The sequence below is a fragment of the Chroicocephalus ridibundus genome, chromosome 4, assembly GCF_963924245.1.
Source record: "Chroicocephalus ridibundus chromosome 4, bChrRid1.1, whole genome shotgun sequence".
In the NCBI taxonomy this organism is placed as follows: domain Eukaryota; kingdom Metazoa; phylum Chordata; class Aves; order Charadriiformes; family Laridae; genus Chroicocephalus; species Chroicocephalus ridibundus.
In genome coordinates, this window is record NC_086287.1 from 88,145,921 (window position 1) to 88,168,923 (window position 23,003).

The 23,003-nt window shown below is 40.9% G+C and overlaps 1 protein-coding gene across 4 annotated transcripts in view; it reads right to left on the bottom strand.

The window, feature by feature from the left end:
- ADAMTS18 (ADAM metallopeptidase with thrombospondin type 1 motif 18) overlaps positions 1 to 17,216 on the bottom strand; it is a 79,165-nt gene extending 61,949 nt beyond the window's left edge. The window contains exons 1-3 of one of the 4 annotated variants that reach the window (XM_063334654.1): positions 16,861 to 17,216; positions 16,613 to 16,691; positions 14,420 to 14,736 (exon numbers count right to left, since the gene is read on the bottom strand). In XM_063334654.1, the coding sequence (XP_063190724.1) occupies positions 14,420 to 14,736; positions 16,613 to 16,691; positions 16,861 to 16,962 (498 nt within the window). In that variant the 5' untranslated portion in view covers positions 16,963 to 17,216. Of the gene's footprint in view, positions 1 to 14,419; positions 14,737 to 16,612; positions 16,692 to 16,809 lie in introns of all 4 variants that reach the window. The other 3 variants (XM_063334653.1, XM_063334655.1, XM_063334656.1) reach the window with 3 other exon arrangements.
- Between the last annotated feature and the right edge of the window lie 5,787 nt (positions 17,217 to 23,003).

A 23,003-nucleotide genomic window follows, 5' to 3' on the forward strand; every position in this document is an offset into this window, starting at 1 on the left:
TCCCAAACTAGAAAAATTTTATATACTATTATAAATGAAAGTTTGATGAGAAACATTTTTCATTATAATTTTCGAACTACAGAAATCTCTGTTCTCTAGTAGAATTAACTGTGATCACATGCAAAAACTGCCACAAAGAGGTCCTGGTTTGGTATTAAATAAAACATCATGCCATAACTGTCTTCTTAAAATAGAAACAGTAATGCCACCTTAATATTTGTCCAGAATTTCAGCAGAAAATGAGGTAAACCCATTCTTCAACCCAATCCATCAGTTTATCTCTCCTGACATCTTGTCTACTGACAGGGTCAGAGTACAATGTACAAGTCTAAACCAGTATTCAGAGTGTTAACACAACAGTTTCCAGTTATTCAGATCCGTGTTTGACTTGTACTTACCGAATAGGCCTGCAGAACTAAACTGGTCGTGAAAGGTTACACTGATTTTACCATAAGCAGTATAAGCCTGTGATTTATGTAACTGTTTAGCAGGGATGAGTCTTAAGTATGAAAGATGGTGTGGCAGCATTTACTTATGTCTTTTCATTGAAGAAATCTGTTCTATTATGCACCTCTGAGAATCAGAACTGAGAACAGAGGACAAAGAAGCAGCTGAGGAGAGGACCCAAAAGTCCCCATTTCTAGAGTCTCACAGAAACTGATCTGAGAAGGGAAACCTTTGATTCCTGTGTCAATAAGCACCATATGATTTTCAAGCAAGTGAACAGCATTTCCTCATGAAAGCATTTGGACAGTAGGGTGTTTTCAGCACTACCTTACATATTAGGCTCTCAAAATATAGTCTGTGGAGCACGTATGTAGATATGTAGCCTATGTAACCTGTGTAAAGACCTGTGTAACTCTGTGATGATCTCTGAGATCTTAGGACATAGAAAAGATAAAGTGACAAAGGGAGGGTTGTGTCTGAAAGCAACTTTTTCTTCTATGAGATATTCTTTATATTAAATTGGTCCAAGAAATCTAGAAATCTATTGCCATGGATATTGCCACTACATTAAACACTATAGGCCTTCTTATTGAAATAAGATTGCATTAAAGTCATGGGAGATACAATTACATGAAATTTGTTGCCAGCTCAACATGCTGCAAAGTTATAAAAGGATGGTAAGAAAAAAAAAATCAGCAGAAGATTTAGGAGGCAAAATTTCCTAAGCAGCCTGACCTTCTTTCTGCAATGAATCTACTGAACAGTAGGTTAAGCAAAGGTCAGGTTAAGCACAGGTTAAGAAAAAAGCTCCAAGAAGAGGAATGTGCTGTCAGGGTCACAGAGGCTCTGGGACACCAGGGAAGTGTGTGAGAGTTACAGACACTTCAGTCTCCTATGTAGTCCCTAGTCCCAGGACCCGACTGTGCTCCCTGCTCTGTCCTGACACCACGGAAGACATGACCTGAGTTCACACCATGCCACACCGCAGCCAGTGGCTGCTCTCTGGGGACTTCAGGCATTACTTGAGAGAAGTGCTGCACAGCTTAGCTGCTGTTGTATCTTCAGCCTTTACTTACAAATCAGGATACACTTGATGGGCTGAGAAGTGCTGCATGAGTCAAATAAGTAGTGTGTCAAAGCACACCAACGCCCACAAACAAGAGATAATTTGTTTATTTTCATTGGCAAGAATTAGAAAATTGAACATGAAAAGTGAAAAATATGGTCCTCCTATTCTGAGTCTTTCCGAAGCTCCACGTCACTTTCACAGACACTGATTTATCATTCTCAGATTTTAACTGCTCTGCTAGACCTTGTCCCTCACATTAGTGTATCCCTGACTTCCCCCCAAAATAATCTGGCTGCTCAGTGGCCACTAAAGGAGCATTGCCCGCCAAAAGACTACTGGCATGAAGGTAGTCAAGCCCTATTTGTGCCTACATATTTTCTTACATAAGATTATATGGTGCTTCCAGGAGTTAAAGTGCAATCCTGCCGCTTCTCAGTGAGAATTTGCCCAGCTTAATGTGTCATGACTAAAGACCTGACTGCTCATGCAATCCATCTGGATCACCAGTCATTTACTCCACCTTTTCTTCTTTCCAGGTGGTAATGTAAACAGAGGAAAAGCCAGAAGGACCTCTTGTTGTGAAACATTTCCTCTCTTCACAGCATGTTACACTATACACTCCTCCCACAGCATAAACCCAGCAGTGTTAATGTGCTATGGAAGTAAATTAGTCACAAATAGCACCATAGGGAACTTAAATATTTTGAATGTATACAATATAATCAGGAAATGCCCACCCTCTTTATCTGTCAGGAACAAGGAAATTGAAAGCTTTGTAATTTTAAACTGCCCATCAGTTGCTATGAATCAATCAAACAATTTGCTGGGGAGAGCTAGCAGGCACAAGAACACTGGTAAAATAGAGAGGGTTCCAACTACACTCCCCATCCTGTTGGAATAGTTTCAGCCCAAGATTCCACATTTCATCACCCCTGTCCAGGGCTTCTCTTTACAAACCTCCACTGAACTCCCTGAAAGAACTAGAATAGGGCACTAAACTTTCATATTTTTTCAAATAATTTATACTATGACCAATTCTCACATATTTCAGCAGTCTGAAATAAATTTGATGTTTTTTTCAAGAGTAAATAAATTCTATAATTTATATACTTACAGTGACTTATTCCTTTAACATATATTAATATATAACGATAGAAGTCATGCAAGACTGATATACATCTTCTACATTATCATTTTTTGCAATAACCCTACCTCTGTCCACTTACTGCAAAAATCAGAGACAAATCACATCAACCTTCTCTTTAAAATCTAAGTCCCTTCCTGGAAGTAACATGAAGGTATGGATTTAAATGGTAATGACTATTTTGCTAGCACATAATATAGTTATTGAACGGCAGAAGAGACAACAGCTGTAAAAAGCATTGCCTTGTGCAACTTTATGGAAATACAAATATATTAATCTTTCACAGACAATGGACACTGAACTGCACTGCTCTTTGTAAAAGCAAGATTAAAGAACTGGCACCAATTCAAGGCATTGGTATAGATACGTATGGTTACAAAAATTAATCTTCCTTTTCATTGGCAAGTAAAATGCAAAAAGTCAGGTCCAGAGAGGCTGAGCTGTCCTTAAGGGCACGTGGCATGCCTGTGGAGGTATTTTGGAGCACGTGGGCACCATTCAGAGCAGGCGGATGGTGAGCAGGAAACACAGACTCATGGGGAAGCGCTCCACATCTTCTTCTGTTAAACCTAACACAGAAGTACGGGTGTGGAGGCACAGATGCTAGTTTGCAGAAGACAGACCTTCATTCTGGGTGAACAACATTTTCCTTCTGTTTTGTTTCTCACATTAGAGTGTGTTCCTGACTTTCCCAAACTGTAATCTTTAAAATGATTAAATAAATCATGTGAAGAGCCACAACAAAAAAAATATACTATTCCCTCAGCCCTCAAGCTATTTCCAACTAATTTAGTGTTGTGGTGCTACTCTGCACACCAGAAAGCTAGTTTTCAAGAAATGCTTCAAAAATTACAACAAAAATAAACTTCTCATGGCACTATAACCCAAAAGCTGAGAACCTGTAAGTAGAACCGGTGCAATATTGATAGGCCAAGACCAAAGGCTGGCATATTTTTGACCCCAGCTTCAACTGTCTATGGTAATCTACCAGCCTCTGCTTCTGATTCTGATTCCAAATTGTCCTTTTGTTGGTATTTCATCTGTCACACAGGCTGATGGAGCCGTTGTCACCATACCATTAGTCTGATGTTCAATGACACATGGCACCAACTGTATGCTGTTCTGTCATGGCTCCCACTCTGTATTTGGGTTCACGCATGATCTTCATTAGGCGAGACCTGCAGGACTCTCTGTGCCTCAGGCAGTTAAAATGACCACCCAGGTCTCTCTGGTAGGTGGAGGAATCACAGGAACCAGAGGAATCAATTAACAATTTCGTATTTTTGTAACAGACTATGTGTTCTCCTCTGTGAAATTACTTATCTCTCCTACCAAGAGAAGAAGGTGAATGAGGTCTTGCCTCCTACAGGTGCTCCCACGACGACAAGTGACAATATCATTGCACATTTTGGTAGAACAAAAACTGTGAAGTCCATCTCCTGTCTAATAAGGGAAACAAGCCTCAAAAGCTACTTTCTTACTCCCAATGCCAGATTTGACTTTATCAGGACTTGATCGGGATTAGACCACATAACCTCTTTATATTTACTCTTGACTGCGTATTTTTTGGTGGCTTTGTGCTTCTTTTACTCCTTCATTGTCATAATACTCTGGCAGCATAGCAGAATGAAAACAATTAGTACACTGAAACATAGCTGGCAGCTGCAGGCACCAGATGTGAAGCACTTCAGTGTATTTTCTTGCAGGAGTAGCAGCAGCTGGTTCTCTGGGAAACTGCCTGAACTCCTGCCTCATTTCACTCCTGGCTGTTACCAGTCCGAGTGGTCCATGAGAACTGTGTAGGGTCAGTCTGCAGATGGGTTTCTTTGCCCTTCAAATAGGCCGTTTTCCTCCCTCTCACTTCTGATTCAGTGAAATCTGATTATACAGCACCACCTTGGATTATTTACAAGATATGTTTTGGGGTCTGCCAGAAGAAATGGACATGCTTCACTTTCTTGATGAGTCAGTGGTCATTTTCCATTTGCAAAACGTCTTTCTAAACCAGGTAGTAATTGTAGTAATGTTTCCCACAGAAACGGTGTGCCCTCTTGACTCAAGGGCCAAGGTGATGTAGGTAGGAAGAAAACTCTCCTGAAGCCAGGTTCTGATCCAAAGCACTCAGCATAAAACTTTTTAGTTGCTATAAGCTTTAGATGATGCCCATAAACCAGCAAATACCTGTCAATGAGAGTGGAAGATCTTGTGCTGCAGGAATCAGCAGACATCAGCTGCTCACTTATGTCTCAGCCTGGAAACTGTCCTTTCTCCGCACCCTTGCTTAAGCTTTTACTGCTAGAAGCAGGATAACAATCTGATCATCAGTATATGATGTTGGGTGTGTAAAAAATATCCATATGGCCTTCAGCGTGGCTTCCAGCATGAAGAGAAGCCAGCACACAGAGGAAAAAAACCTGGGGGCTGGGAACACTGGTGTGGTAGGCTGGTCTCTACAGTGATTTCACAGACATCCATTGCATAAAATATAATGTAGAGCGGACTATAGGGAATGATACTTTGTCAGAAAAAGTAGCAAAAAAGTGCAAAAGTGACAGAAACGTTTTTCTTGTCCATCCTGTAATCATCCATAGTAGGCTGCCAAAAATTCATCTTGGACCTAGCCCAAGATCAGTATTTTAACCTTTAATTTATACTTGCATCTAACAAAACAAATGGCATAACTTTCCACCAAGTGTTAACAAGAAATGAAAGTGGGTAGCCACATTTTTAGAAAAGTTGAAACTTTCTTCTCCAACACTGTGTTACAGCATTTATACCTGTCCCTTACCATGACCAGCTTATACTTTAATTACAATATTGACTTGAAATATTTCTTGAGGTTTAGTGTAGCCTAATTTTAAGACATACTGTTTTGATGACTTCTTCCTAAAAAAAGAATGAGTGTGTGGCATAAGACAAGCCTGCTCAAGGTACAATTATTTTTAAATGTTCACTCTCTGCTGAAGTGCAATAATCTGCATGAAGAAAAAGCAAATCTGTTTTTAATTTCATGATTTAAAATAAACTAATTATATTCTGGTGTTACATAAATTTTATATCTCATGGCAAAGAAACTGCAGATCTGAAGAGTAATCCATGTTTCATTAGTTTGTGTATTCTGCCACAGAATATAATATTACGTTCTTAAATTAGTTGGAAGCCACACTGTGCTGCAGAGTATAAAAACAAAAGTGAGGGCTCAAGCTAGGTCAAGCATATTTTGTATAGGTCCATTAAAAATCTCATTCCATTAATATTAATAAAGATGTTGAGACACAAAAGTCCTTCAATTAACATATATTAGGCAGGCAGGCACAAGCATTCAAGTGATCCCACTGTGAACAGCAAGAATCCAGTCCTCAAAGAATAAAGCCGTGAGTGTGCTGTGTACATAGTGGGGCACCTAGAAATGCTAATGCCACAGAAGAGTGAAAAGGCAACGCCCTATTGTCTGTGCAAGTAAATATCACTTTATTGCCTCAGCTTCCTCTTCTATTAAGTCGGTTTGAGCTGGGCCTTGTTATTCCAGTAAGAATAACTTCAAGACCTATTATCTTTGCCATCAAGCTTTTTTCTTTTCCTATTTTTTGGCAGGAACTAGCTGGGCAGCCACATATGAGATTTAGGCAAAGGATTTTCATCTGACTATACAACTTGTTTGTAGATTTCCCTAGCTTATGAACTAACATTGTAAAAAAGAAATTAACTTGCATGTTCCAGAAATTACTCTGGACAATAATGGTTCCCACGGTACTGAGCTTCGACCATCAAGACTCATTCACTTGCATATGACCTGATTATTTGACATTTCTTCACCCTCATTCTTAGTGACTTCCGAGCATGATAAACAACAAAAGGTTACTGATGTCAACCTATTATGAGCCAGGATGCTGTTCTCCTCTAACACACAGTAAAGCCAGTACTGAAGCTTAATTAATACATGCTTGTAAATGTGCTGAGTTGCAAGGCATTATGATTTCAGGTTTCTTCTGTAAATGTTTACCTCGAAGCTTTAGTCTATGCTCTACTGTCTCAACCAAAGATAAATTCTGCTTCCATCAGCTATTCACATAGCTGGTCAAATCACTGTCAGAGCAAATCAATAGCAAATTCCTTTAGCATACTGTAATTTATGGTAGACCTGCAGCAACAGAATTGGGATTAAAACAGGATAAGAAAAGGCAAGAAAAAACCAACATTTCTGCTCCCAGTGACATGATCAAAAAGACAGAGGAAAGCCTTGTTTGTAATGTAATTATCCATTAAAGTTCAATTCAGATACCATTTAAGAGCTAGTCGGAGCCTTCCTAACCCAAAATGAGGGGTTTTTAGAAAAAAGATACTGAAGTCTGAGTTTCAGCTGATAAAACTCACTGTAGGTTCACTGCTAGCTCTCACTGCAGAGATAACTAAGTTTAACCCCTCTCCTGCCAGCTCACCGAGAGAAGACCATTACACAGTGAAGCACCCGGAGCTAACAGCTTCTCTATGTCATCAGGAGTCAAGTCAAAGGGAACGCTTCTGATGACTAAAAAGGCTGCTGACTTTAATGGGGCTGCTGTCAGGTTATCACTGGACACTGCAACTTCCAAAAGGAGAAAGCAGGTATTTTCTAGAAAATCCCTAGAGAGCTATATATCTGTAAGACAACAACATTACTCGTGTTCGGGAGAGAATGAAATCAGATGCAAACAGCTCTGAAATTGTCTTAAAGAATCGAACAATACTTTATTGGGCATCACAGCTTTGGATGCCTTTGTCTAGCATGGCCCCTGCTTTTAGCTTGCCCTGCTCCATGGACAGCAAATTTCAAAACCACAGACATTGAAAACAGTCTTTAGACCTCCATCCTTCTCTCGCTGTTTGCAGTACTGGACAGCAGTCCCAGTGAGCAAGCTACCATCTCTTTCAAATAGTACAGGACGTGCTCTACATCAGAAACACAAACCCTGCCATAAAAAGTTGCAAATTAGAAAACATTATCTTAAATACCTTGTAGACTTAAACATAACTATGACAAAAAAACCCCATAGGTGCCAAAATGACTGAGGGACTAATAGAGTTGGTAACAAACTCCCAGTGACCATCCAGACTGGTTATGACTGGGCAGCCTACATTGAATCAAAGTCAAGTTCCCAACTGAGTCCAAGCGTGCAAATCACAAAGCTGTCATCATAATCAGGGCGCTGGTTTTGCCAAGAGGCTGGGTAGGAAGTAAGCTTGGGAAAAAACTGTTTAAAAACCAGTTTTGATACCATTGTTTGCTCAAATTAAGTGGTCTCTGCAGCAGGGCCAGGGCACAACCAAGGTACTCCTGTGCTTTCCACTCACTCTACTGCTGCGTGTCAGGTACACAGCTCTAGGAGTGGGCTGCTTGAGTTGGGCTGGAACTACAGCTTCACAGACTGTCATTGTGTTTTGGGTAAACAAAAGCCTTTACAGTCCAGGTCTGCAAACCTGGTATCTTCCTCAAACACTTCTGAAGTGCAGGAAGAAGGGGGAAAAGACAGAAATAAAACCTTGTTTAGGTTAATTATTAGTGACCGAAAGCTGCTATTAGCTATTTGAATCTACCTCTAAAAAGAGAAACATTTTAGATGTTCAGCAGTTCACAGCTGTGCAGAAGAGAATATGTTGCATCTCAGCAGCAGAGATGGCATGGTCTAAATGAAAATAGTGGCGCTTAAAATAAAAATCCTCATTTACATCAAAGACATCCTGTTATGAAGAGGTCAAGTCTGTGCAGACAGGTCATCCTTTCCTGACCCGCATGAGGGCATTTGACTATAAGCTTCTCTCTAATGGACTAGGGAAAGTGTGGGAACTAAGCTTTTTGGAAAGACTTTGCTGCAGCAAGAAAAATGCTGATGTTTCAAGTATAGACAGAGTCTACTAATTCCTTTAGAAATTATGATAAGACTGCTGCTCAACAGGAAAGGCCAGGATGAAGTATCTATGTACAAATGGTTGGCTCCCTGTTTCTGGAACTGCTTTAAGGGTGCAAGCAGTGGTGCTTGTAACAGCCTGAAGTTTGGTCTGAAATACACTGACAAACAATACTTTTAAAATATAGTTTTTAATATAAAACCTGGAAGAAATGCAACCTCTCTTACTTTTCCAGTCCAGTGGAAGCAGATTATTTCTCTATCATTAATCCTCTTTAATTCCATTTCTTAAGCATCAGGAATCAGTTGGGTAAAAATGCCTGGAATAATACTGGTTTTGTCTTGCAGAGATAAAGCCAGAGTTAAACAGAAAGCTTATCAGACAGATATGGAGAAGGGCAATCAATAATCTAATCACACAATTCATTCCCCATCAGCAGTCAATTCAAGGCTGAGACCAGAAACAGTGTATTGTATCTGTCTAGCATAATTTAAAATGTCTTCAAGAGTATGGCTTCTTCTTGTTGTCACCTCATTTTTCTGTAAAGGTTTTTCTTATTTTTATCTTTACCTTATCATGGACTGAATAATGGCAAAGCGTCCGTCAAAATGGTGGACTAAATGATGATCCTGTAAAACACGGTTTGCATTTTATAAAGGATGGAGATGTAACAGTGTGTGAATATAATGAAAGTCAAACAACTTGTATGCCAGATGCTGATCATGTTGTGCTGGTATAATGGCAGAAAATATAGGATTTGTATATTGACTTGTGGATCGACTAAAAATAGTTTTGAGAATGAGTCAAATCGTCGATTCTGTACTTAGTTTCTCTTCAAGGTCCCACTGGGACAAATTTTGTCCTATTTTTACAGCTGTAGGTTTCTAAAGGAACCTCATTGCGAACAGCAATTATTTTGTACTTTTACCAGCAGTCTGGCTCACTGATTTTGATGGGAGTTTGTCTGCATAAGAACCTTGGGATTTGTCTCAACATATTTAATTGGACTTAAAGTGTGAGCTCTAGGAATAAGAGGCTGTTGTTAGCATGAACTTAAATAATGCTAATACAGGGTGCAATTAAACGACTACAAAGAATGGGTACATGAGTTGCCTTGCCTGCCTGCCTCTTAGGTGGCCAGACTGCATTAAGCAGCTTTAATTTTGTGGCTTCTTTGATACTTTGAGCAAAGTCCTGCCCTCAGACATGCACACACAACTTCCATTGAATTAATACACCTCCTGTTTATCTCTCAGTGCTACATCTAACCCTTTCTCCAGTCGTAGACTCCTCTGACAGCTCGGTGAGTGTAACATGATTCATCCTCCCCTCCTCTTTCTCTTCCCTTGACTAGACACTAACAAACATAGCAGAACTTGAGACAAGCGAAAGAGGCCCCTTATAATGAAAGATTCAATCACGTCTTACCAAAAACAAAGGAGGGCACTAGCTAGTGCATGAAGCTGACTCCACTCTTCTAATTGAGGTACATAAATAGAAGGGAGAGAATAGCCCACATTCACCTCTAGTGTAAGCAGGTGCAGCATCCTAGGCCTCCATGCTAGTGCATCTGCTTAGGGCTGAATTTGGCCCAAACAGTAAAACTGCATATCATACAGTTTTAAAGGACCTGATCTGTTCCACTGAATTGCACTGATTTTCTCCCTGACCCAAAATACACACGCATGTTTCCTCTGCGATGTAACGGTAGGAGAGTTCCTGTATGTTGTACGTATGTTTCTTTCCTCTGGGTGCATGTTTTGTACTCGCTATATACTCTCACTTGTCTCCTCCACCAAATAGCAGCAAATGCCATATAATAAACTACTCATTCATTACATTCATTATTTTCTATGTTGTGTATTGGACTGTAGCGTAAACTTGTTTGACTTTGTAAGAGAGAGTTCGTGTTCACAAGGGAAATGTGACTTCTGTCCAGTTCTGTAGAACACAAGTGGACTACTGACAACTCTGGGGTTCTCTTGTATCTTGCCCTGATTTACTGTGTGACTGCAAACAACTCGCTTTATACAAGAGATTATGTATACACAGTCCTAACATAAACAGCCCATAAGGAGACAAAACCTAGCATATAAAGAGAGACAAACAACACCCAGTTTACACATCAACTAGGTATACAGTAGTAAGGCTTTTAGAGACAATATCATCATGAAAGGGGAGTTAAAGATTGTGACCCTACAAGAGATATGTTTTTTAATGCAGATGAGATAGCAAAACATGTGGATGAGGCAAGAGGAATGAGGTAGGAATACAGATACAGCCACAGTCCTAAAAAACAGTTTCTTATTCTAACAGTAGCCAGCACCATCTCCTTCAGAAAAACTGAAAGCCCCTGCATTCTGTGGATTTGGCATAGTCTGCCTCCAATTCAATAGCCAAAGGCAATTATAAGTAATAAAATATTACTAAATAATAATAGTAATAAAAACATAGTTTAGAAAAAAATTTAATTTGGGAAGAATGAACAGCTTGAATTGGAGAACATAAACAGAGGATGAAGCAGCAAGACAAACCAATGGCCTGGATATATCAATTGGGAGAGCACAAGGGATTGAAGGAAACTCCAAGAAGTCATGCTGGAATAACAGAAGAGTTTTATTAGAAGTAATAATGAATATCAGAGGAGAAAGGAGTTCAAAATTTTGCATTCATTTCTATTTGGGCCACATGAAGATGATGTCAAAGAGAGAAACTAGCTTTGTATTTGCCAACATTAATGAACTCATTGACCCAAAGTTGTAAGAGTTTAAAAAAATACCTCTGAGAGTGAGAATGTGTTAACAAAATACATGAAAATAAAAAAAAAAAAAATGATCACAACTTCTTTGGAGGGAATGTATCATATTCTCCACAGATAGTCCAGAACACATTTTTCTGAACATAAACAAAGTACATCCACCTTTTGAACATTTGTGATAAAATGACTGAGCAAATCCATGTGATGTAAGCCGGAATTTTAATAAATCTGTCATACTCTTTTATCGTTAAGTAAGTATGATGCTGGTACTCAATGCCTGGTGTTGAAATAGACAGTTAGGAAGATCTAAACGAGATTTCTTGCATACACGTTAATTTAATTTAAAAAAAAAATAAAAATCATAGCTTTCTTGCTGCATAACAGATGCTCCAGCAAGTAAAGGATGCCGACTGAAGCAGGAAAGGGCAGAAGAGAGAAGAAAACAAGTTTCCTGTTAAAAATCAAAGCACCTAAACACTTTGGTGGTGAAAAGGCAAGAAACAGTACTGAGAGTAAACCTGCACACATTCTCCTAAAATGCCAGGATCATAAAAAGATCATAGATCCAGTTTTGCCTTGCGACACATCAAGAAAATTGTGTTGACTGATGGAAACGCTTGGTCTCAAAACAACAAATCAGCATAAAGAAGTGGGGCCTTACTGTTAACTAAGCTATTAAAACTTGACTAAGATACACACATCCCTTAATAGATCTATACCAAAGCAACAAACTCTTGCTCCTTTCCAGTGTTAAGTTAAGGTCATCCTGCCTAACAAACCATTTCATATAGACCCTCTCAAAAGTCTACTCTGCAGGCAACGGCAGATAACAGACAGCTGAATGACTGAATACTCTAGGTCATCCAAAAAATTAGATCAAAGAGTCCCCGTAGTCTATTGAAATGCAATTGCTTCCAAATCACATTGTGGTGTTCCAGGCTTGAAAGAATGGGTCACTGCAGTTTTATTGTAGAGAAGCTATTGCTAATGAAAGGAACAATGGAAAGATTAGTGCTACCAACCATATAGAAGAAACAACACTTTCGGTTTAATTGCAGTGAACAAAGCAAATAGGAAAGAAGGGCAACCAAGTGACAAAAGTAGTTGGCGCAAAGAGGATATAGAAGCTATTCACAAGGTTCTCTTGATCAGGGCACAGCGTCCAGACTTAACATATGATTACTGAATTTGGATCACAGTAAAAATGACGTGGTTGTCATTACAGACAGCTGACGACACATTTTGAAGAAGGCAGACTGAGAGACTAAGAATCCTGTTGATAATTTGCCTGGGACACATTAGGTGCGCTGAAATTAATAAATGGATAGAAAGGAACAATTATACCTTATTTGTGATAGCTACTCTGCAGGAGATTATTATTCGTAAAGATCTACTTCATTTACCAGTTTAAAGTAACAATTTAAGGTGAAATCTATTGAACCTTGGAACTGATTAAGGAAAGAGAGAGATTCTAATTGGTGATAATCTCGGTACTGAAAAAGGTTCTGCCATAATAAATTTGTTCATGCCACAATATTTATTCTCTTTTGATCAGTTTCTGGATCTTGTCTAAGTGAAGCTTACCAGTCATAACAATCTCTATGTCGAGACAGTGGTAAAAGATCCATTTCAGTCTCAGTTAAGATCACCACATTCTGTTTCTCTGTGACCTAAGGCAGACTTGAACCTTCCTTCTCCAGACAAGACTTGACAAGCCCAGCTTCACTTAGCTCATAAAGCATGTTAAAAAACAAAACGTGACCAAACAGGGGCGATCATCCAAAGTGTAACTGTTGTGTGTAGGTAGAGCATTTCTCTTAGAGGAAACGACAAACTGCAATAAGTGAAAACAGGGCTTTTTTCTGAATAAATATGGTAAAAGCTAGCAGTTGTGAAAACGGAGCTTCCACAGAAAAAACTAAGCACATTCAGCACTCCAAACACAACTTAAAACACAAAGGAAAACTTCATTCCAGTTCCTGGCACCTGCTCCAAAGTCGCATTTGCAACTGTTCAAATGAACTATAAGATACTAATTCCTCTAATTTGCTGAGAAAAAAAGTAGGGCATTCAAAATATAATCCAGACTACTTCAATCAGTTATCAGTATTCATCAGCCCTTCCTAATGAACAGTCTTCTTAAATCACTGATTACTGTTTCAAAGGAAACACTGGGTGTCTCAAGTGCTCCTTTTTTAGTCCCATCACAGAGTTTAATAGCCCTTATGGACAAGTACCTTTGCAAAACAGATTTCTAGAGGGTGACCCAACATATCCTCTGGACCTCAGTCGACCACAAAGCATACAGAAAGCTTCATTTACCTAACACTATTAAATGTCACTGCTTTAATCTGCATCCATAGGAGATTGCTTTGCAAGTGCAAGGGCTTAAACCTAAAAAAACATAAATAACTATTAATTCTGTAGATTATTCTTCTGAATTGCATCAGTAAAGACTTCTCTGCAGGCAATGTGCACTGTCAAACTTATTTGGAAAAAAATCATTTACGAGTAATAATTTTTCATTATCTTGGAGGACAGCCATAAATGGAAAATATGCAATGATAATATTTAACACATTCATAAGAGATAAACTAATCAAGACTTATAAATGCGAATAAGGCTGGAAATGTCAAAGGAAACAAAGGGAAATTGGTTCATAACTCCTGCTGAGCTAGGAAATTCACCCTTCCTTAAAGCAATTGACAAACCTAGGTATAATATTTTTTTTCTCACAAGCTTATGGATTGATTTTGGGTTTTACTTATAGTAGTTCACAAAGGCAGGAAGAGTATTTACTTAAGATCAAGCAAAAATGTACAAACTATCACAAACTACAAAAAATGAAAAGTGCTACGGGATAATTACTACGACTACCAGCCAGGCTTCTGTTTTTTTTTTCCTGAAAGACTGTGATCAAAAAATACAAAGGGTCTGATGCAGTGCATTGGCCATAGCTAAACTTCTTCCGTTAAATGCAATAGCAACTAGTGGTATTAGGAAAATCACCAAATGGTGTATGGTATCCTGAATATTATATGAATTGCATACCTTTAGCTACTATTCCACATATGACAATACTTTTAATGCTGATTTGTTTTAAATAAACACTTACCAAGCCTACACATGTAGATATGGCTACTGAAGAGGTGCTATCATTCCTTATAAATCCCTGGTAGAAGCACTGCTCAATGTCATGTTCCTGAGAATTTGAGACTCCATCTTTCCCAAGTACCTGGACAATGAAACTGTTGCTTAAAATGGTCGAGGGTTTAAGTTCTAAGTGAAGTTCCTGTCCAAATGCTGAAAATTTGTAGTGCAAGGAACTCTTTGAACTCTGAGTTGATCTCTTTCTCCTAGTACTGTGCAAAACATCATGTGAAATGTACGATCCACTGGAATCCACTTTGACAGGTGTCACAAATACATAATCTGTAACAATAGAAAGTTAGCCATCAGCTTTTGTATCCAACAAATAGGGTAAGTGTCATTCTAACATGGTAAGCATCAGGCTTTCCCTATGGCACGAAGCATTCCCCCATTCAGGGAACGGCCCGAAAGCTCTGCAGGCTATGTGTGTATAGGCTTGACTGCATAAACTGCCCCCTGTAAATCACACAGGCTCTCAAACAGTGTTTGTTTCCTTTCTGCCCCACTGAGAGGTACAGAGTAACTAGCATAGCTGTGAACATTCCCACAATCACTCTTCTGAAGACATTTGTCATCACCAGCAGATCTGTAGACTTTCCCCTCCCCCTGTATTAATTGCTGTCAAATGTGAAGGCCGCTCTGGTTTGAGAGGTTTTTTCCTTCCCTAAGAATGCAGCAAATATTATATCACTGTAGGGGCAACCATGACTGAGACTTTGTAGAACTGTACCACTTGTTCAAATGGATTAAAGGATTAATTTATTAATGCCTTAACTGAGTGAGACCTCATCTCTTTGTAGTGACTTGATTAGACTGGGTTTCAAATTGTAACTGACCTTCAGCAGAAAGAGATTACATCCTACCTAATAACCTTTAGTCAGCCATTGCTAATTGCATGTCAAAGAAGTTTACTGTTTTGGATAAAATATGTGAAAAATTACGAAACCATTTGTGAGGAGACAACTAGGATCTACTCACAGCCACCTAAGAAGTGAAAAAATAGAGGCCAAGATTCAGCTAGCTGCCTCGGCAGGTGACCAGCTTGAAGTACATCACCATTGCTGTTGATGTAGCCAAACAGGTATCACGTGTATCCTGGAAGCTGGGTCTGAATTTTAGTTTGCTGAACTAGGACCTCTGTAGCTATTCCTGGTTATATGAGTAATTACGCTGAATAGATTGCTTCCCAATCCCCTTGCATTTTTGAGCTGTATTTCTCTGTGAATACTTTAAAATGTCCATGCACTTGACAGTAAAACAAGCCGCTTCTCTTCCTAAATTGAAATAACACCATTAAAAAGTAGAAAACACCCTCCTGCTTGTGTTGTAACAGATGTTGCAAAAACTATCAGTCTCTTTGCCTGAATAGACTTTATTGGACACACATTAAGCTGAAAACATAACCACCATTAGGTTGTTTTTCCTTAGACAGTGGAAACAATACATCAAGAACTTTCACTTTCCTCGAGTGGTGTTAATCAACGGCAGAAGTTGAGGACACTAAGCAGGCTGGTAGCCAAAAAATGCATGCAGCTGCTGGAAGAGGGAATCCCCCAGTGATCAGAGGATAGGGTGCAAGAGGGCTTTCCTTTCCGCACCCTGGTGTGGTTCTCTATTGTACTTTGTTCCCACTCACACCCAATAAAAAGCATATACTGCACTTCAAACTTCCCAAAGTCATCAGCATCTAAGTGTTAGCCTCTGCAACCTGGGAACAAAAAGCTCCTGAGCTCTCACTCACCAAGTCCTTTCTTTCCAAGTTTGTTTTCCCTTATCCTGCATTGCACAGCTTCTTCCACTCTCCCACCCAAATCTTTTCATTACTTTTGTCTCATTGCTTCCATAACAGACACCGGAGGTTTTGTTGTTGTGGCTACGTACACATTCATCTTTCTAATTGCACATGTAAATGTGGATGTATTTACCATCTCATTCATTTGCTTCGCTGTTACATGTTGTTCCTTTTAGCTTTTGCACACAGGGCTTAACAAATTAATCTCTGCCCATGGTTAGCTATCTCACAGCAGCCAACTCGCTTTCACTTTATGTTCCCCGAACACTGTGGCTTCTTCCCTTTAAATGCTCAGTCCACCAAGAAAAAAAAAAAAGCATCCATGCAAATGTTCATATACACAGACACAGAAAGAGCTATACAAACCATGATTCAATTCACTGATGCTGTCGCTGGTTAAAGCTGCTGCATGAGACATGCAACAGAGGCAGCACAGCTGAAGGGTCTGCAAGAGAACAAAACAAAAAAAAAAAAAAAAAAAAAGAGAGAGAGAAAAGGAGTATTGGGCGAGATTTACTTGACAAGGGGAGGCAGAAAGACAAGGCACCAGAAACTGCAGTAACCTGGTATGAAAGCACACTAGGCGACTGCAAAAGAAAGTGCTCTCGACCTGCCTTTACAGTGCTTCCAAGCCACGGGAGAGCCGGGAATTGCATGGAGCTGCCGCCGAGAATCGCAACAGGTACAGTCCAGACGACAAGCAGGAGACAGTCCATGTTCCGCCGCGCACCTGGCCGTGCTACCTGCTCCCCGGAGCGTGAGGCGGCCGAGCCCGGATCCCCCGCATGGTCACCTGGGCTCTGCCCCGCAGCAGCGGCCGCGCCGGCCTGCCCGCAACACCGCGCCCCCGCCCTGCGCGGCGGCGGAGCCCATGGAGCGGCGCCCAGGTGAGCGCGCCCTCGCCGCCGCCGCGCACGCTTTAAGCCGCCGCCGCCGCCGCGGGGCAGCGCTGCCTCCGGCGCCGCGTCTCGGCGCGGCCGCCGCCCGGGGGGCGACGCGGAGCGGAGCGGGCGGGACCAATGGGGAGGCGGCGGCGGGGCCGGGCCGGGCCGGGGCCGGGGCTGGCGGGGAGGCACCTGGGAAAGGGGGTGGCGTGCGGCCCCCCCCGGAGCTCGGGGGAAGCGAGGAAGCGGCAGCGCCGGGGCACCCGGCACACCTGTGGCCATCTGCAGAGATGGGGGGGCTCCAGTGGGGCAGGAGGGGGGCCGAGATGGGGGGCCGACACACGGGGCTTCATCAAAAGGACCAGAGCTCTCGTGATGATGCCGGGAGAAGCGGAGTCAGGTATCAGCCATTCAGCTTCCAAAGGACCATTCACTTGGACAGAATATGTTGTTATTTTCTATTATTTTTAAAGGTAGCTTCATGGGAAAACAAACAAACAAACAAAAGAATCAAACAAAGATTATGTTGCCTGGGAAGAAGATACAGCTTTGATACTGATGTCCGTAAAGGAGCTGACGTTCACACCATGGCTTACATGCATTGAGCCAAATGCAGCACCAGGTTCTGGTCTGGACTAATCTAGTCCATGCTATTTGGGTTACACTTTCCCTTCTACAGAAAACTTCAGTAAAGGACCAAAGACCTAAATAACCTGAAAGGAAATTGAAGTATTGAAGTGAATGGGACTAGTCCAGGCTGGAAATCAATGCAGAACTTGTTTCTGATGGTTTCAGCTGCACTTGGAGAAATGTCCCTCACCTGATGATCTCCCTTTTGTGCTAGGGAGTTTTACACTATGAGTCTCAGTCCAATCTGACTCAAAATCTCCCTTGTCCCAGGGTCACACCATGAAAATGAACGGTAGCTGTGTCAGTTTAAGGTGCCTGGCTGCCCCAGTTGTCACACAAGCTGGAGAGCACAATGGAAGCCGAGGTGAGCTGGAGGTCATCTCCTCTATCTACCTCCTTTACCAGGGGGGTTGTGGTAACCAGTTTGGGGCAGTGGATTAGACAGATCAGAGATATTTTCCCTTCTAAAGCATTTCCTGTCTTTAAACAATAAATAAGTTCCCAGGTGTGGAATTTCTCCTTCTCCTCTCTCTATTTCCCAGTGGGTTTTACATTATCACCTTGCTGAATATATTATAATAAAGTTTCAAGATCTTTTTGTACTAGTGCACCTGTCACCTCCCACTGAGTATATTCAAACAAAATAGCTGGCTACAGGTTTACGATGGTCCCAGTGGAGCAGAACACATAAAACGTGCTGTGCATGGCAGATAATATGAGAAAAATATAAAATTATTGGTCTGTAATTTTATTATCAGACCTCAACACCCTGAACAGACAGACTTGACTGTTTTCAGTACACTACCTGACTGTGAAGACCAACATTTTATTTGCTGGGAGGGGAAGGAAATAAATACAGTTCTATAGCAATTACAAGAATTGTTTAAGAAAGAAAAAGCCAATTTTCAGCATAAACTTAGCACCACTGAAGGGAGTTTTGCTCTCGATTTCTGTGGAGTTAAGATTTCACCCTGGGGATTTATAGTTTCTGAGTATGATCAAAGAAGAAGAAAAAAAACGTGACATTGCTTTGCGTGACTATAAATGACGTGTCCAAATTTGAGTTGGCATTAGGCAGGGGACTCCAACCTTTCTTGGCCTGTAGGCAGCAACATTGACCAGTTAACGTGCTCAGACAGCATCATGCTTTGCTCCCCAAGTCAATCAAGATCCCAGCAGTGATGGTCATAAACATCAGAGAATCCTGCAGGCAGCTCGTTACCATGTGCAAACATCGTTATCATGCAAAACATTAGAGAAATAAAGCTCCACAGTCAGCAGTGTAGTAAACAATGCGGTCAGATGGGGTTTTTCCTGTCCCCACTCCCTGGCAATTCCCACCTCAGATGACCAGCAAGCATATATACCATCAGAGACAATCCTTACCATACTACACTCTGTTACTGGAATCTATTCTCCCTACGCTGTCAGGTGGGATGCTATTACTTTTTTATGCTGACCAGTTTTGTCATGTTTTCACCCAGTCTTTTTCTTCCCTCCCTTGTTTGTATCCACCTGTTGTAACTGTGTTCCACCTACATGAGAAACTCCTCTGTTACCTGTCCACAGAAAGCGTGGAGACCCAGTAGAAGCTTATCACCCTTAAGCAGCATTGCACTGCAGATAATAATGCCCTTTTGGGGGAGGGAGCTCCAGTGTAAAGAGATCATCTCTGTGCCGTGACTCAGGAAGTCAGGATTTCTCTTGTATCTGCAAGAGAAAGTAGGGAGTTTGCTGCTCTCTACCAGCAGTGAGTTACTGCTTCACTTTCCTCACCACGTGGCCATATTGTCCTGATGTCTAGAGGCAAAGAAGCTGGACGTTCTTGTTTCCCCTTGCTAGCTTACCAGAGAAAATGGACTGATATTTTTAATAACTCTGTTCTTTCTAATTCTGAATCCCTCTTTTCTCATGAATTTTTCTAGACTTTTTTTCCCCAAGAACTATGCTGTCATGGCCATGGAGTCTAGCCCCACACAGAACTCACATTATCAGTAACATGACTGACAGGCACGCAGAAGAAATATGCCCTGAATAAAAATGCCATCGTGTTTGTTTTGCTGTCATTGTTAGAGCAAATTCTTTATCATGTGAGACAGTTGTGACCACTGAGATGAGTGAATGGTTCACAGAAGTCTGCTGTCTTGTAGCTGTCACCTCTTCCTCTATCAACCTAGATTGTTTTTCCAGATATATTTGTATTAGAAATTAATATGAATAAGTTATACCATATTTAAATCATACATGATGGGATGACTAGAAGCAGAGTACTTCCAATGGGAAAATGGTGCAGTGAGGGCTTGTTTCAATCAGGCAGTCACACCATATTGAGTGAATATGCATAGTACAAATGGAGCAGATACGTATTTTGCTAACTCAACATTCAGTTTCTGCAACTGTCCATTCCTACTTGACCAATTCTGTGACTATTTCTTACCAAACAACATACTTGTTGGGTTATTCAGGGTATGTGTAAGCACCCCGCAGGATTCTTCCTGCTCAGTCTTTATGCTCTCTTTGTGTTTATCCTCATGAAGATGTTTCACTTGTTCGAAGCACAGAAGCCCTTTGCCTTCATTTATAGTCAGTGGTGATTAACCACATGCTGGGTGAAACTCCTTGCGGAGAAGTCTTCATGGAAACCCCTTTACAAATGAAAATGACCCTCTTTAATATGAGCTGGTAGTTTTCAAAACCCATCAAGTTCATCTTTGTCCCGAGTTGAAGAGGCTCCAAGTTATACTCCAAAGTTGGTTTGCTCCATGCATACCGCAACTGCTAAGGGGGCTTTTCTTTCCCATTATATTACTCCTTCAATGATCTCAAGGCATTTTGTGCATTTATATAATTTGTCTAAAAACTTCAGCAACTGTTACTCGGTTATAGCAGGACAAAACTTCTAGCTGAATAAAATACGAGCAACTCAAAAGAGAACTTGTAGAAGGGTTCATATAGATTAAGCGTAGTTGCAGGGATGTAGTCATCTGGTATAAAATTACATTTGCGCGGCTATCTGTATGTTATCTAAACCCACTCAATACCATACAGTTTAGGAAGAGGCCAGATCCTTTCAGCTGGCATAAATGATCACAGCTCCTCTATCTGGCTGAGTTACAGAACCTAAGAAGGTAGTTTACTGTGTCCCTCCTGCCAGAAGGATGCCTTGTGCAAAAAGGACATTGTAAACAACGAGAATTCGTGGCCTAACTCCCTGCCATTGGGAGCACCTCATGTATGGAACGGGGGCACAGCTGGAACATGACACATTCTAATGGATGGATGGTCTGAGCATGCTGGTCAGCTTCCCCTCCAGCTGGAATGGCATTAGCACTTGCTCTTAATTCCACGGATTATAAAGTACTAGACAATATTGTACTGCCTGCTAACAGCAGATCCACTCCTACACCCTATCCTTTCCCCCCTCCCCAAATTTTAAAAGGCTATTCTCATAAAAAGAAATTATGGGGACTTCTTTGTTTACTTCCGTGAAATCTGAAGCTGACTGCAGTATTCTCAGGAATGGAAAATGCTAGTCTAGCGCGTTCCCAAAAGCATATTTCTGCATTTCTAACCAGTGTTCAGTTTATAATATGAGCTACTGTAATAAAGTTGCTCTTGCACGATGGCTAATTGCATTCTTCAGTGACACATGGCATGGGCTACGCCATGTCACTGGTTTTTCTGTTTATGGGTAACTATATTTCAGCTGACATGGAAACTGTATAAGTAACAAAAACATCTACTGGTTGACTTAGTGTGGTTCCTCCATTAATTCCCGTTCCTTAAGGGCCTGAGAGTTCACAGAATAAAATTCCACTGTCTCACCAGTTTCTGTATTAAATTTTGCTTTCTGCAGAAGCCTCAAAACGTGGTGTTAGAACTGAAGTTATTTCCTCAAATGGTCTCTAAACCCACAGTTTTCAGATTGCGTCCTATAAATTCTGGCAAACACCATGTAATAAAGAGCACTATCTGTGGAATAGGTTTTCACCACCATTTACAGTAATATTTTCTGTCAATAAGCCCCTAAATTCATTTCACATAGCTTTTTAATCACAGCCACTGGAAAAGGAGCTTGATCCAGCATTCCTGCTGTACCCTAACTCCCAACAAAATCAAAGAAACAATGTTTACATTTTTTCCTCAACCAATTTGCACATAGCACTGGGCTGTTATAGTCCCAAATAAATGCTTTTGATTATAAATATTAAACACAATTTTCTGCTTACATGCATTTCTCTGTATTGCACAGCATGTCCATCCTAATTTGATTAGTTCTACACATTTATTTGTGCTAGCTGGACATCCTACTTTCTGGCATGGAGTATGAAGTTCCAGCTATCCTGCTGACTTGTTACCATTGTACTTGCTCTGTCCTGCTACACAAGAGATTTGGGCTCAGGAGCGGAACTAAATCCACCTCCATGCTGGGTGCTTACGGCTGACACACAGAAACTTCACAGAGCAATGTTCTGCATTTCTCTTGCAGCCAGCGCTGTAGGCTAATGCTTAGATTTTAGCAGAGATTAACTTGCAATTCTAGTGTCACCAGCAATTTTTAAAAGGGGGAGGGGAGACCAAGGAAGCAAGAAAGACAACCTAAAAACTCCGCAAATAGCATTCATTTGGCCCGTATCCAAATGTCACAAGTTGCTGCCACAGTGTCCCGACACACTCTGTGGCTGAAAAGTGAACAGGGGGAGGCTACAGCTCAGTACGTGGGGGCTCTGTCACACACCCAGACCAAAATTAAATGAAAATGTCCATCACTAATAGAAGAAAAATAAAAGCTGTCATTGTGGGTGGCCCAACTAAGGCTTTGCAAGCACTACATTTTAGAAGAGTTTTCCTGGAAACTTGCCAAGTGTAATTAAAGCACAGGTACCTCCAAACTCACAGAACTCTAATAAAAACAATTATGCAGTTTATAATGTTGTGCATGTGCCAGAATTTGTATTTATACAATGGATCAAAAATGGCATGGGAGAAACCGTGCAGTCCAGCAGGTTCAAAGATCCACTTTGAAAATGCTTTTTATAAATACTGATTTGCACTATACCCGGAAGGCTGTGCAGCCTATGGAGTCACAAAGATATATTTAAAACCCCTGCAAATTACTTCTAAGACACTAGTATCGGTTTCAGACATACTTGGCATCACTTGCAGGAAGGAAAGCCCAGTCTCTGTTACAGTTAGCCAGCATCTGCACCCCAGAAAAGGATAAACCAGGCCAGGAAAGAAAA